The 16,143-nt window shown below is 47.4% G+C and overlaps 1 protein-coding gene across 1 annotated transcript; it reads left to right on the top strand.

Moving 5' to 3' along the window:
• Positions 1-6,583: 6,583 nt before the first annotated feature.
• On the top strand, positions 6,584-14,929 carry KRT76 (keratin 76). Its single transcript, NM_001346020.1, is given in 9 exon segments — positions 6,584-7,234; positions 8,520-8,740; positions 10,074-10,134; positions 10,817-10,912; positions 11,526-11,672; positions 11,780-11,905; positions 12,544-12,764; positions 14,080-14,114; positions 14,517-14,929. Coding segments are annotated over 9 exon segments (1,971 nt in total).
• The last annotated feature ends 1,214 nt before the right edge of the window (positions 14,930-16,143 follow it).

Here is a 16,143-nt window from a genome sequence, read left to right as displayed (position 1 = left end):
TCCCAGGCCCTGGGAGAGGGGGCAGGTCCACCTGCAATTCTAGAGAGTTCTGATCTCCAGTAGAGAAGCCAGAGATCAACCGGGGCAAACACCTTGATGATGATGGGTCTTTCTCTTTGATGCCAAAGAGGAATTCGTAAGGTTTAAAACTATTTTCATTCATACAAGTGGATGCTTCCAGGCATGATTGGCCATCGCATTCTGTGGTGGGCTCTTTAAATGTCCAAGTGGACTTTTCACTCTGGGTCGTGTGATTTGACTTGCTGGAGTCCACATGAATCCACAATAGGCTTTGGGTAGGCTAACTGAAATCCTGGATCAGTCAGCTGATTGATTTGGGGCAAATTAATTAACCTCACTAAGCTTGTGGCCTTATCTGTAAAATGTGAGTGAACGTTCTGACCTTGCAGCATTTTTATGACCATTAGAAATGATACATGTAAATAGCTTAATTCAGTGCCTGGTGTGCAGCAGGCACTCACTCAACATTAGCCATTTGTGTATTCTTTTTACAGATAGGTGAAAGGAGCAAAGATTTAAAAGAGGAAATAAAATATTGTCACTAAATCGTAGTCCGCACAATTCTGGGAAATATGCAGTAGCTCAAATATTTATCGACTGATGGACTGCATTATTGATGAGCCCCTGTTGGGAAACTGGCTTGGCCAGGTGTGGAAGACTGGCTTTTATGGAACTTGCCATGCCCATGCCGTGATTCCTTGCAATCTGATGCAAAATTATCAGACCTCAGTGCTTCATTGAGTTTAAACTGGGCTACCTACCCCTTAGCATTCCTCCCTCTTTTCAGCTTCTAAACTGGTAACTTCTAGGAGGGCTCTGTACACCAACATCATCATCACAGGGGCTGCCATATGCTGACTACTTGCCTTGTGTAGGCACTTCCAATGCTGCTTCCTATAGTCTTCACAGCAACCCAATGACGTGGTTATGCTAACAGAAAACTGAGGGCAGAGAGTAAAGTGACTCACTGGAGGCTCCCCCCCCCCGCCTTTTTAAAGATTTTATGTATTTATTGGGGAGAGAGAGAGTGGAGAGAGAGAGCGAGCATGAGTGGAGTGAGGGGCAGAGGGAGGAGCAGACTCCCTGCTGAGCGGGGAGCCCAATGTGGGACTCCATCCCAGACCCTGGGATCATGACCTGAGAGCTGAAGACAGACACTCAACCAACTGAGCCACCCAGGTGCCCTGAGGCCTTGGAACTGGAAAGTGGTGAGGCTGGGGTTTGAACAGATGCCTAACTCAAGGCCTCCATGTTTTCCACCCCACCACCTGCAAGGAAAGAGAGAAGTGCTATCATTTAGGTCCAGAAAATTCAGCATGTCAATGAAAAGGAGGAGGCCCCTTCCACATGGTGCTTCCTGAGGGAAGACCAATGGCTTTCAGAAAGACTCAGCATGAGCTGGTGAGAAATCTGCATTGACGGGAAAATTTGTCTTCAGGGACCTGCTCCATTTTCCAAAATCCCAGAGCTCTTCTCCTGATTTCATCAACCCGCAGGCTTTATTCTGTTCTCGACTTCCTCTCTCACGCATGGAGCAAGTGCTTTCTCTCCGGGGATGAGGCAAGTCTCTTTGACTGTATGCCTTAACTCCCTGGCTGCCCTATTGGCATGTTCTCATTCATTCTGGATGCATATCTGGACTAGTGTTTCTCTAAATGTATATTGATAGTGGTTAAGATAGAAAGGTTTTGTTATTAGGTTTGTTTAGGAAACTCTAAGTAAAATTAGATTATTTTTCCTATATGACTTCTCAGGGCTTTAAAAGTGTAAATGTGCTTTATTAAAACCCCAAGAAAAAGCTATAGGATTTTCATTTTCCGAATTTATTTGGCCACAGAACTTATTTTTTTTTAATTTATTTTTTATTGGTGTTCAATTTACTAACATACAGAATAATCCCCAGTGCCCGTCACCCATTCACTCCCACCCCCTGCCCTCCTCCCCTTCTACCACCCCTAGTTCGTTTCCCAGAGTTAGCAGTCTTTACGTTCTGTCTCCCTTTCTGATATTTTTTTTTTAAATCAAATCTATCTTGGAGGATAGAATTTTGCCCCAGATAAGCCCTGGGAGAGAATCTAGTATGAGGTAAGGATTTAGGGGTGAGTTGAAGAGTATAATCAAGTCTGGAGAGATGATCAGAACTAGAATGAGTTATGATTGCTAGTAACTAAGATTTAGTAACACCAAGATTTACCCATACTTAGATTTGTTCTTCTTCTTTTTTTTAAAGTTTAAAATTTTAATTCCAGTATAGTTAACATACAGTGTTATATTAGCTTCTGGTTTACAATATAGTCATTCAACAGATTTGTTCTTCTTTATCAAACATTAGCTATAGGGACGCCTGGTGCTCAGTGCTCAGTGGTTGAGCGTCTACCTTCAGTTCAGGGCATGATCCTGGGGTCCCGGGATCGAGTCCCACGTCGGGCTCCCTGCATGGAGCCTGCTTCTCCCTCTGCCTGTGTCTCTGCCTCTCTCTGTGTCTCTCATGAATAAAACAAACAAACAAACAAACAAACAAACAAACAAACAAACCCAAAAAGCACATTGGCTATAAAGGGAGCTAGCTCTCTATGGTAATATATTTTTACTGTTCATTGGTTAAAGTTATTTCAGTAGTGATATTTTAATTTTATTTTCAAAAAGTTTTTATTTTAATTCCAGGTGGTTGATATAGAGGGTCATATTAGATTCTGGTGTACAATGTAGTGGTTCAAAACTTACATACAACATCCGGTGCTCATCACAATAAGTACCCTCCTTTATTGCCATCACCTATTAAAAAAAAAGTGTTATCTAAATGAAAGAAGATGTTACCTGAATGACGGTTCATACACTGTGTAATGTCCAATATAAGCTTTTATTTCAATATAGTAGAGAGTGGAACATGATGATTCTTAGTCCAGGAGTAGCATATCTAGAACGACTATTCATTTTTCTTTCTTTGGAGGACAAATTAATGATCATCTTGAAAATTGGATCTGTGAATCCGCATGTATACAGGGCATGTAACTATCACCCCTTCATCCTCGGCTCACAGGTAGAGAAGGATGTCTTCTCACTTTGACGGAGAGGTCGTGACTGCTGTCTCACAAGTCATTCCTCCACCCCCAATTATATTATGGGCAACTCCGAAGCATTCTCACTGCAGTTGAATATCAGAGAACAATTTGGCTAGAGGGAATAACTCTGGTTGGTAACAATTTCTCCTAATTTATGGGTGAGGAAATAAGGATCCAGAGCACTTAGCCACTTGGCAACCTTTACATGGAAGCTTCTGGCAGGTGAGGGATTAGAAGAACTCAGACTGCTGGCAGCAGGCAGCCCATTTAGACGCCACTGCTCTCAAAGATCCTGCAGTGAATAAGAGAAATATTGCCGAGGATGCTAAGTCTGGTTATTTCTAGAAGCTTCAGTCAACTGCTGAGAAAACAATCTCAACAGGCTAAATAGGGTGATGCTTTGGCAGGCTCAGGAGATGTGGGATGGGCAACCCAACCCAAACCTGTGCTTTTGTGACCTGCCCATTGCCTCTCTCTATCCCTCCGCTGCAGCATATGCCAGGGTGGCAGAGATGAACCACACTCAGGAAACTGCCATCTGCTGCCTCAGCAAAGGAGCCACGGGAGGGGAAGGGAATCAGAGACACGGATGTCTGTTCTTGTTTGCTTTGGGCTCTCACCTGGAGCGAGCCTGGCTCAGCTTTCTTCCCAGGGAGGCATTTGATCAGCTTTTAGGAGAACTGCAAAGAATGTGAATAAAGACCTCACAAAGGGGGACTGGCATTCAGTTGATGGGTGGAGTAAATGTCTCAAGAACCCAGCTCAGATCCCCTTCATGGATTGTCTACGCATAGATAGTGTTGATTTAAAAAATCCAAGCATTTTTTTTCCTGGACCCTGTTTAAATCCCAAAACAATCTTTCAAGTAGGATAGAATCCTCATTTTACAAATAAAGAAAGAGGGGCTCAGAGAAAGCAAGTACCTTGTCCAAGGTCACTAATTAGCACAAGGTAGACAAGGGATTTGAACCGGGTCTTCTCAAGTTCCTGATGACAGGCTTCCTGTTAGACCTCAATGACCTTACTCTTGTGTGGCATTTTGTAATTTTCAAGGGACTTTCACTTATGTCATAGCCTGTGAGTCTCACTACAAAACCACCAGGTAGAGAAGGATTTGACAGATTAGAACACAGACTTAGTGTGTTAAATCAAAGCCCAGGGTCACCAACCCAAGTCCCTCCCAGCACAGGTCCTGCTCTCTACTATGCCAGCTTGGGTTTCTTACTTTCCAGCCTCACTCAGCTTTCTTTTGCTCCTCACTCTTTGGTGGGTTGCTCAGATGTGCAAAGTTGTTTTGAGAACAGCCAAGGCTAAACAAGTTATTTCCTTCCGCCACGTACTAGAGTACTTGCAATAGAGTACTAGCAATGATAGCTCAGTGTACGGTGTCCTACTAGGTGCCCCAAACCACAATACACATTTTATATTTATTTAACATAATGCTCATAACGGCCCATGAAGTACCTGCTATTATAATACCCATTTTAAAGTCGCAGAAACCAAGGCACATAAAAGCTAAGTTAACTTGTCCAAGGTCAAAGAGCTAGTGAGTGGTGAAGCTGGGATTAAAACCAGGCAGACTGGCTCTAGACAAACTTGCAGAGCAGAAAATTAAGAATTAGCTGTAGAATAGTTAAAGTTGCTTGACTTCAGGATCTTCAGACCTATCCTCTGCCCTAGAATCCCTTGTCTGGAAACCACCCCACAGAGTGCTCGCTGCTGATTTGATTGGAATTCTGGAGATGTATCAACCACCTATCTCTCTCTCTTTTTTTAAGATTTTATTTATTTATTCATGAAAGACAGGAAGAGAGAGACAGAGAGACAGACAGACAGAGACAGAGACACAGGCAGAGGGAGAAGCAGGCTCCCTGCAGGGAGCCCGATGTGGGACCCGATCCTGGGCCGAAGGCAGATGTTCAACTGCTAAGCCACCCAGGGGCCCCTCAACCACCTATCTCTTGAGGAGTCTAGAATCACCTCCTCCTGCTCTGTCATATTTGTAGAGACTTGAATATGGATAACGACCTGAGAACATATTCTTGCCATGTGTGGAGTGGTTGGGTGTGGACGCGGTTGGCATGGGGATGGGGGATAGTTGAGCTGTCAGAAGTTAGAACAGCAGTGTGTCAGCGGACCCACTCCACCACCAAGGGTCCTCCATCCTCCCTCCCCCTAACTCCTGGGCCCAGACTGGACACCCATAGCCTAAACTAGGGCTTCCCAAACTTCCCTGATCATAAGGATTACTTGAAGGGCTTGTTAAAAATATAGGCACTCAAGCCTTTTCTCTGAAGATTTTCATTCCGTAAGACTCAGGTGAGACCTGGGTCTAGATATTTATATTCTTAGACACTGGTTATGGTCAGTTAACACATGTCAGTGGTGTGCTTACCCTATGCAAGCAGCTTGCAATTCAGAATGAGTAGGACTCAGTCCCTTCCCTTGATGAGCTGAGGGCCTACAAGGGTGCGGACAAGTAAACATATAAGTTTACTTTAAGACATAGTGGGAAGAGTACAGGGTGTGGTGGGCAGACAGGGTAGGGTATCTAACCCAGGCCAGGTGGTGGAGGGGGTAGGAGATCCTAAGGCCATCAGATCTGACACAGTACACATCCTTATCCTGAGATGAATGAGATCTTTCAGCTTAGTCCACCAGCCAACTGAGGGTCCCCACATTCCATCCTCTCTTGCTTCTGGATCCAGAAATCGCCTGCTGTGGGTCAAGGATGGTGATGTGGGGGCTTGGTCCGAGACTCCTGTCTTGTACCTGCCCCTTCTCACTTCCCAAGCCTCATACTTGTTTGTTTCTTGTATGACCCTCACTTTTCCCTGGGTCAGACATTGTATCTCATTTTGTTTCCTATGAGCAGCGCTGCTCAGCTCCAATGACGCGCTGGCTCCAATGGAGCCTTTGGCTGAGGTGCTGCCAGAGTGGGTCTCTGCTCCCGTCTTCCCCCACCCCAAGCCCTCCTCTGGACATTTTTCTCAAAAGGTGGGCACAGATGACATGTTACCGGGCCGTGGCACTCTGGCATTGCAGGGAGGGACCCAGCTCACATGGAAGAAGCTGTCTGGTCCTCACCCCTGTGTCATGGAACTCAGCGCCTCCTAATCCCCTGGTGTCAAAACCCAATTCATCCTGCTGGATCAGGTGCTGTCTGAGTTCCCTAAGCCCCCTGAGGAAATCACAGGGAAGAAGGGAGGAGAGCTCCAGTCTTTTGTCAACTGTGGCAAGTTTGGGTGATTAAGCTAAAAAAGCAAAGTCATTTTGGTCCAGAGGATTAGTTTTGAGGTGTGTTGCAAATCTAGAAGTAACTTATTGCCTGCGAGGCAAACCAAACCCAAGATGACTCTCAGCTAATTGCCTGCCTTTCCTTGTGCCAAGCCTAGCTCCTTGGTATATAAAGGCCAGCCTCCTCTTCGTCCCCATCCTCTCCCTTCATCCCCCTCGGCTTTTGCTAAGTGATTGTTATCTGACCTCCAAGCTCTCTCACCATGAACAGACAAGTCTGCAAGACATCTGGTGGCGGCAGCCAGGGCTTCACGGGCCGCTCCGCCGTGGTCTCAGGCAGCAGCAGGATGAGCAGTGTGGCCCGCTCCGGGGGAGCCAGTGGAGGGGCCTGCGGGTTCCGGGGTGGAGCGGGAGGCTTCGGCAGTCGCAGCCTCTACAGCCTGGGTGGCAACAAGAGCATCTCCATCAGCGTGGCTGGTGGCTCCCGGGCTGGTGGCTTTGGGGGAGGGCGTAGCAGCAGTGGCAGTGTCTTTGGGGGCGGCTATGGAGGTGGCTTTGGTGGTGGCAGAGGAATAGGAGGTGGCTTTGGAGGAGCTGGTGGCTTTGGAGGAGGAGCTGGTGGCTTTGGAGGAGGTGCTGGTGGCTTTGGTGGAGCTGGTGGCTTTGGTGGGCCCCGTGGCTTTGGTGGGCCCGGAGGCTTTGGTCCTGGTGGCTTTGGTGGCCCTGGTGGCTTTGGTCCTGGTGGCTTTGGTGGTCCTGGTGGCTTCCCCGGGGGAATCCAGGAGGTGACTGTCAACCAGAGCCTCCTGCAGCCCCTCAATGTGGAGATCGACCCCCAGATCGGGCAAGTGAAGACCCAGGAGCGCGAGCAGATCAAGACCCTCAACAACAAGTTTGCCTCCTTCATCGACAAGGTGAGGGCAAAGCTCAGAGGTGCCGTGGAGGGTTTGGGCTGCTCATGGGGTTGGTACATGGAGATGCCGGTGGGATCCGCCAGGCTTACAGGCGGGGGTATTGGCTTCTTGTCCTGATTCTGTCTTGGGCCCCTCAGACAGCAGGCATGTCTGTTTTACTCTTCAGGCCCTGTTTTCCCAGCTATGAAACAGAAAGGGATTTTAGCTTCTGATTTCCTTCTAGGGATAGGACTAAGGAAAACTAAGTGTGGGTCCATGTTTTCAAGAGAACATTCAATTTCTCTTGAAAAGCAGCTTCTTGACAATCTAAACCAGTTGGTAATCAAACTTGCATTAGTAAGAATCTTGGGACTGCCTCTCAGTGATGAGTGTTGGCAACTGACTTACTTTCCAAATGGTGCTATGTTGTAGTTGATAAATTTATATTTTATACATATATCAAAAATATATATTATATATATATTGGCTGATATATATATTTTAAAGATTTTATTTATTTATTCATGAGAGACACAGAGAGAGACAGAGACACAGGCAGAGGGAGAAGCAGGCTCCCTGCGGGGAGGCTGATGTGGGACTCGATCCCAGGACCCTGGGGTCACACCCTGAGCCGAAGGCAGATGCTCAACCACTGAGCCACGCAGGTGCCCCAGCCGATGTTAATTTGAGCTGTCTATGCTGGGGCAGGGAAGGGTGTGCTGGATCTTGGGGAATGAGCCTGGGGTTTGAAGTTAAACCCAGGTCAGCTATAAGCTGAGTAACTGAAAGGGGAAGCAACTAGGGAAAACGTGAAACAACTTAGGAAAAGTTAGATCCTGCTGACTATTTTCACTGCCTGTAGGAAGGTAAAGTTTTCACTTAAAAAATAATTACAATTAACTGTATTTACGCTGACCTTCTATACTTGTGTTCTGAAGGATTCCCATAGACTAGGGCAGTGCCGGCGGTGACTCTTAGCGTGGTCACTTAGTATCCAAGCCACTTTGGGCAACTTAATGTGTTAGAGACTCTGTTTCCTTATCTACGCAGGGGATAATCACATCTCTTTTATAGGTGGTTGTGAGGATTAAATGATTTAGAATAAGTGAAAATAGTGGGTATAGAGTCAACAACACATTGTGGCTCTGTCTCGTCTGCATTCTCATCCTTCTCAGTTAAACAGAACAAAACCCAGAGGCTGTTACAGATTGAACTAGGTTCATTGCCACATTTCCACTCTTTGGGACGCATGATTCCACTTTCTCAACTCAAGAGGCTAACTCCTTTTCTTTCTAACCTAACACAGGTGCGGTTCCTGGAACAGCAGAACAAGGTCCTGGAGACCAAGTGGGAGCTGCTCCAGCAGCAGACCACAGGAGCTGGCTCAGGACCCAACAACCTGGAGCCTTTCTTTGAATCCTACATCAGCTTCCTGCGCAGGCAGTTGGATTTGGCTCTAGGGGAGAGAGGAAATCTGGAAGGAGAGCTGAAGAATATGCAGGACCTTGTGGAAGACTTCAAAAAGAAGTGAGGGCCCCAACTGGGGAGTTTCCCCTTCCGGGGGATTAGCAGGAAGGAGTAACTCCAATTTAAGATTTTAACTGTTCCAGACTATACCTTCAGTCAATACTCTTGGATGGATTTGTTGGGTGAAGTGTGACTGAGTGGAACGGGGTGAGAGGGTGGGGACTGAGACTTCTAAGTGGCTGATTATGACAGATTTCTCAGGATCCAGGCAGACCCCCTTCTATACTAGCCTCGATGGATGAGAGAATCCTCCCAGAGTTAAAAGCTGTTTGGGATGGAGAGCGCTCCACACTTACTGTGCATAGGAGTCACCTTGGAAGCTTGTCAGTCCTAGATATTCTGAATCAGTAGGTGTGAGGCATGTCCCAGGAGTCTGAGTCCCCATAGTTCCCAGGGGTTCCTGGCAGATGGTCTAGTACTCTTTCAATGTGCCCAATACTCTGTTTCTGGAGCTTCAATCAGTCTCCTGCATGTTCGGGGTTGTAGTTGATACCCTCTGAGGTCTATGAGAGGCAAATAGGGCCTCTCGAGGTGGGAAGGAAGTTCCAGACATCCCCAGGCTCAGGACTCACAGTGGTGGGCATACCTGCTCTGGGGAGGCCCCATTCTGGTTCAACTGCACAAACCTGATGGGCACCTGCTCTGTGCCAGGCTCTGTGGTGAGCTCTGGGAATCCAGTGGCAACTCGGATTGACATTGCCCAGGAACCTCTCCTCCTGGAACCATTTCCATTTTTTAATCTTTATGAGATCTAGACCCTGGGTGGGAGATTATAGTCATTAACAAGTAGAGGTCTCATAACCTTGATGCATTTGGAAGACAAGAGTTTATTCTTTCCTAAATTCCTGTAAGAAGCAGCTCTAATTAATGGGAAGAGACACAGAACAGAGGCAGAAAGCCTCTTCTGAGCAAATACCTCTCTGGATCTCATATACACACGTTGCACTTTGTGATGTCTGTAGAGCCAGGCAAGTAGTCAGCTTCCTTGATGTCTTCCCCCACCCTGCCTACCCACACTTCAGCCTGTTCCCAGACTTCGCAGAGAAGGTTGAGGCAGTGGCCTGAGCTCTGAAAGGCCTCTAAGCAGGACTGGCTACATAATCCTGGGGGCTCAGTGCAAAATGAAAATGCAAGGCTCTTGTTAAAAAATTATCAAGAATTTCAAGATGGCGCCAGCAGAGCCATTAGATGGAATGAATGTGAGGACCTTCTGAACTCAGTCAGAGCTCCGTGTAACTGCCTAGGTCACATGCCCATGAAGCTGTCTTGTCTCTGGGTGAGGGGATTCCACATGCATGTTTGGGATCCTCATTTTTTTTTTTCTCTGTCCCAGGTATGAAGATGAGATTAACAAGCGGAATGCGGCTGAGAATGAGTTTGTGGGGCTCAAGAAGGTAGGAGAACTGGGAAGAGCAGGTTGAGGCTCTATTTCTGGGCACTAACCCCATGGAGTCAGCTGCCCTGGGGCCCAGGGACCCTATGCTGCGTATAGATTTTACGTTTCTCCTTATGTTTTTGGAAATGAAGGAAGCTGCTCTAAATACATTGTTGATGAGGAAAACATCTTACAATGTTACTGCAATTAATTAATCAGTTAGTAATGTGAACTAATAATAAAGGTCTTATGTGTAGCATTAATCAAGGTTTTCAGCCTACAAGTGTACCCTGGATGTTATTAATAATAACAATCATCCAATACTTGCAGCTTACTTAACCAGTCATCATAAAGATGAGGTAGTGAGAAGAATACCCTCATTTCTATTCAGAAGGTTGGTAATATAATATCCCAAACCCAAAGTCACATGTTAAATAAATGTGATTTTCTACCCTTACTCCAATGCCTGGCTAATATGGTTTATATTTTGTTAAAGCATCAGGGTTTAATTGGTCAAGGCAACTAAAGGGAAGAAAACTGCTTTGATTTTCTTTTAAAAGGGAAAGTGAGGAGTGGAAATTAGGAGGAGGACAGGGGAGGGACAAGGAGGAGGGACAAAGGCTTAGGAAAGACCTGTGAGTGATGGAGGGGCAGTGGGTCATTCTTTTGGGTTTCTGATTTCCTGCCTTTATACCCTGCAGGATGTGGATGCGGCGTACATGACCAAGACGGAGCTGCAAGCCAAGGTGGACAGCCTGACAGATGAACTGAACTTCTTGAGGACCCTCTATGAGATGGTGATTCCTTGATTCCTTGGTTTGCCAAGCTCCAGAGCCTTCTTTTCTGCATCTTCCCAGACATGCTTCCCAAGTAGGAGTTTAGGGGATAGTCAAGTAGAAGAACACCCCCAAACCAGCAACAGGGCTTAGAACTCAACCATGCCCTGCCAGGGAAATGCTCATTTAGGTCTCCCAGCCTGCATAGACCTGGGCCATAGAGCCAGGGTCCCTTTCTGTCTTCTTTGTTTTCCTTCTGTCTTGTCCATTTTGTTCTACACCTTCCTTTTGGCTCCTAAACCAGTACCATAGCTAGCTCCTTCAGACTCCTCCTCCCTACTGCAGTCCCATGGAAACCCCACAGTTGAGCTCACTGGCTGATACTCTCAGGCTGACAACCTGATTATATTTGCACATTAACTTTTTCTTTTAACATGGTTTCTAGCAGCCTTTTGGCTATAGCGGGATGGGGCCTGAAATGCAAGCTTATTTTTCTAACTATCTCATTCCTGGCTCCATTGTTGGGATATATCTGCTGGTAGAAGATTCTTGGACTTCTTCATTCCCAGCATCTTCTGGGGCCAAGGGATGGTGAAAATGATCATGTTCCCCATAGGAGCTGTCTCAGATGCAGAGTCATGTCAGTGACACATCTGTGGTCCTGTCCATGGACAACAACCGCTGCCTGGATCTGGACAGCATCATCGCCGAGGTCAAGGCCCAGTATGAGGAGATTGCCCAGAGAAGCAAGGCCGAGGCTGAGGCATTGTACCAGACCAAGGTGAGAGCCCTCTCCTTGCCCCCATCCTCTAGGTTTAGGTCTTGCTGACCTTCATCAGGAATGTTCTAACACTGCAAAACCATGTTGATTGGTTTCTCTTCTGTCAGCTTGGGGAACTTCAGACCACTGCTGGCAGGCATGGGGATGACCTGAAGAACACCAAGAGTGAGATCATGGAGCTTAACAGGATGATCCAGAGGCTGCGGGCTGAGATTGAGAATGTTAAGAAGCAGGTGGGTCTGGACCTAATGGAGAGATGCTGAGGGTCTTCTGGGCCTTGGGGAGAAAGAGAAGCAATAACTGCCTCTGTCACATGCTTTCTCTGTCCTTTCATGGTGTCACATGTGGGATAGCAGTCTCTGGGAGAGTCCATTCTCCCAGAGATTCCTTCTGGAATTGGATTCTTGGAAAGCTCCCTAAGGAGATATTGTTGCTCATTCTGGCTTTCCCAGCAAATCTTGCAACTGTAGGGATGGCCTTAAACACTTAATTTCAGTAGAATCTGCCTTCAACGAACTATTTATCATGTACTTCACATAACCTCAATGGCTAATTTGTATCACTGGAATAAAGTGATTAATTAGGCAAGGGAGTTTTAAACAGTCTTGCAAAAAAGAGCCAGTTACTAGACCACTACTACCTTTACTAGCAAATCAGTGTTCTTATCTTGATGAGACGTGAGTTAATTTCAATGGGCTAAAGATAAATAGACCAATTGCAAAATGGACTTCTGTTTTCTGGCCATGTGCAATTGCAATTTCTAAGGTAGGGGATGGAGGGATGCTGAACGGGGAAGAAAGTTTTCAGGAAAGATCAGTTGTTTGTTTCTTGGTCACTATGCTAATCGGTCTCCTACCTCTCCCTGCCCCAGAATGCCAACCTGCAGGCAGCCATCGCTGAAGCTGAGCAGCGTGGGGAGATGGCGCTCAAGGATGCCAATGCCAAGCTCCAGGGCTTGCAGACCGCCCTGCAGAAGGCCAAGGATGACCTGGCCCGGCTGCTGAAAGAGTACCAGGAGTTGATGAATGTGAAGCTGGCGCTGGATGTGGAAATAGCCACCTACAGGAAGCTGCTGGAGGGCGAAGAGTGCAGGTGAGAGAGCATGTGGGGTCAGCATTCTCCAGATAAGATTTTAGAGTGACCTTTGATAATAAAGAAAGAGAGCAAGATGATTGGAGAGGACAACTCAGACAAAGAGTAAGGAATCTCCTGAATGACAGAATTTAGCATTCAAGTGCCATCATTTTTTTTTTTTTTTTGTCAATCAAGATCGTCCAATTCTCCATTTTACCAGGACATCGATGTTGTATTACATAGGTCTGTTGATCCTCCTTAGGAGCAATAAGTAAGGAAAAGTGCTTTGGGGTTATGACAAAAGTTATAGTGCTGTCCACTGGAACTTTCTGAGATGACAAAATGTTCTGTGTGCTGTCCAAGACAGTAGCTATTAGTCACTTGAGTACTTGACTTGTGGCGAGCGCAACTGAAGAACTTAGTTTTATACTTAATTTAATTTTAATAAATTTAGCTAGCTTTATGTGGATATTGGACAGCACAGTATAGACAGTCCTGCAGCTTTCCACCCCTGAGGCTGTCCATAGGGAAAGGGGCTGATGCACACATACTCTGGAAAAAATAGCACAGTATCAAGTAGCAGATAAGGGCTTAGCGAGTGGATATCAAATGCCAAAGAACTATCAAGGGTTGAGAGATCCTTCTGCTGACTGGCTAGTTGCTCTAAGCATCCTGCATTGTCTCTGTCCTCAGGCAGTTCCCAATCTGAGGGAGGAAGCAGAACTCAGGTGTGAGAAGGAAACTTAAGGATTTTATATAAGTCTCTATGAAAAGGAGTGGGAGTGATGATGGTGCTATAAGTGTCGGGGATTGTGGGACGAGGACAGAGTGGTTGACGATAGTAAGGCACACAGTGGCAAGGTACACAGACATGCTCCATGTGTGCTCAGGCATGTGGACATGCCTGCTCCATAAACAAGAACGAGGCACAAGAAGAAGGGCTGTGTGGGCAGGACATTTTCAGACTCATCATGTGTTGGGTGTCAGCTCTTCTCACATTTTACCCATATAAACCACTGAGGGTCTAACCAACTGGGGGTTAGGGGTTGAGCAGTCAGCCCGGAACAGATTCTCTGGAAACTAAGGGGAAGAGGATGGACAGATGGAGAAACAGGATGGCTGGTGAAGCTCCTGAACATCTTAACTCCCCCAGAGCAGCCTCTTTTCCTGGGGAGATGTGGTCATGAAGACTCTTGGAATAGCCTTTCTTCCTTTGGGGGCTTGACTCTTAGTGGGGCACATAGGGGCATGGCTCCCAGGGTTATGAACCCTCAGCTCCGTGGCTAATGACTTATGGCGGAAATAACCCACATCTTCTTCTCTTCCTTTTTAGGATGTCTGGAGAATGTCAGAGTGCTGTGAGCATCTGTAAGTCTCCCTTCAAAAATGTTCTCCCTGGGTTGCAAAGCGGGTGACCAGAGACATCCTCACTGACTGACCTATAGCAGGAAAGCTTGGCCTATGCAAGGAGTTCAGGCCACTAAACAGTGCTAGGGTCTCGGGCCATGGTCACACACTCCCCTGCTAGCATAAGTGGGGAAACTCTCTAACGCCAAAGCTAAAATGCCTGTGGTCTTGGGGAGTTCCCTAAGTTGGAGAACCAGAAATTTCTGTGGATGCTACTGGCTCTTGTTCTTGGGGGACACTAGAAGGCCAGGCTCACTCTTGTCAGGGAAGTTGAGCATCTTTCTCAAATTTGCACAACCAAGCAGGGTAGGGTTGTCATCCAAACCCAGGTCTTTGCCTAAATTGAGTGCCTGTTCTCCGCAGCGGTGGTCAGCAATGTCACCAGCACAAGCAGTGGCTCTGGTGGAAGCCGTGGAGGGTTCAGTGGTGGCAGCAGCGGTGGCTACAGAGGCGGCAGTACCAGCAGAGGCAGCAGTGGAGGCTACGGAGGAGTCCGCGGTAGCAGCAGTGGAGGCTACCAGAGCGGCAGCAGCGGGGGCTACCAGAGCGGCAGCAGCGGGGGCTACCAGAGCGGCAGCAGCGGGGGCTACCAGAGTGGCAGCAGCGGGAACAGGCTCAGCAGCGGAGGAAGCAGCTCTGTGAGCCAGAGTGGAATTGGCTCCAGCTCTGGTGGCATCCAGACCTCAGGAGGCAGCAGCTATAAGTCTGGCAGTGGAGGCAGCACCAACATCCGCTTCTCTCAGACCACCAGCTCCAGCCAGCACTGCTCCAAGTGATCCTCTGGGGTTAAGCGTCCATGCCCACCTGCATCCCTCTCGGCCTGCCCACAGCACTTCCCACTCTGCCTGGCATCAAAAAATGCCAACCTCCACCTTGCTTTTCTTCAAGTTCCCTGGAGAAGGGGCTGAACTTCTTCCTGGCTCCTCCATCCCCACGACCTCTCCTAGGCCAGGGAGGTCCAACTGCTAATCCCAGATGGTGGTGCCTCTAGATGAGCCTATGATGGCTCCTGAAGATGGTAGCAGTACGTGAGCCCAAACAACTATGGGCCTTCCCAGCCTGGTCTGTTCCCACCCTGACCCATCTCTCTCTCTCAGAGATGATGGTAGTTGATGGTCTGAAGCAGGCATGTTTCAGCCCCGCTGAGGAGGGGGGTGCTAGAAGGTGAATGGTCAAGTTCTCTTGGACTGTTGGTTCTCAGGGTGCCCTCCCCACATCTGGGCATCATGTCCTGACTTACCTCTGCCCCTTTAATTCCCCCAGCTGTGGATGCTCTGGTGATGATTATTTTGCACTTTCTTTTCTCAATAAATTGCACTGTATTTCACATTCGGGTGTTTGGCTTTCATTCAAGGAGTCATAGAATAAGCTGAGGTTCAAGAGTGGAGAGAAATCAGGTGTGGATGGTGGTCTTCCAGAAGTTCAGTGGTGGGTATAAAGGATACTCAATAGTCGTGTCTTCTCCTTTATCCATTTGCCTGGGTTCTTGTGATAGGTCTGTCCGAGAGTGTTAATGTTGCTTAAGTGGGGGCCTCCACCCCAAGGAGGTCTTCCCATCCATCCTCTTTGCCTCTGAGTTGGCCTCTTGGATCCAGTCTTGGAAAAATAAGGTTTAGCAGTTCATCAAGAGAATAGATTCTACTCGGCCTGCGGTTCCTTTGCTCCAGCTCTCATGTCAGCCAGACAGTGAATTCTCTTGCTGCAAACACAGCTCCTAGAGTCTGGAGGGATCAATGCATAACACCCTCTTTTCCCTGACCAGATTGTGAGCCAACTAAAAAGTAAGACAAAGGAATACAGGACCTGAGGATTAGGCTAGATTTCCCACCCGGGCAGACACAACATAGGGCCATCATGGCCTTCCCTAAGGGGTGAGGCCCTTCATGGGAGATAGGAGAGCAGAACATCAGCTTGTTATGAACAGTCAGATCCTAAGAGATGGAGGGGCAGAACTATGCATGCCCAGTTCTCCCTTCCAAATTAGCTTTTC

This window comes from Canis lupus, chromosome 27, assembly GCF_011100685.1.
Source record: "Canis lupus familiaris isolate Mischka breed German Shepherd chromosome 27, alternate assembly UU_Cfam_GSD_1.0, whole genome shotgun sequence".
In the NCBI taxonomy this organism is placed as follows: Eukaryota; Metazoa; Chordata; class Mammalia; order Carnivora; family Canidae; genus Canis; species Canis lupus.
This window is presented reverse-complemented; position numbering and strand designations above follow the sequence as displayed.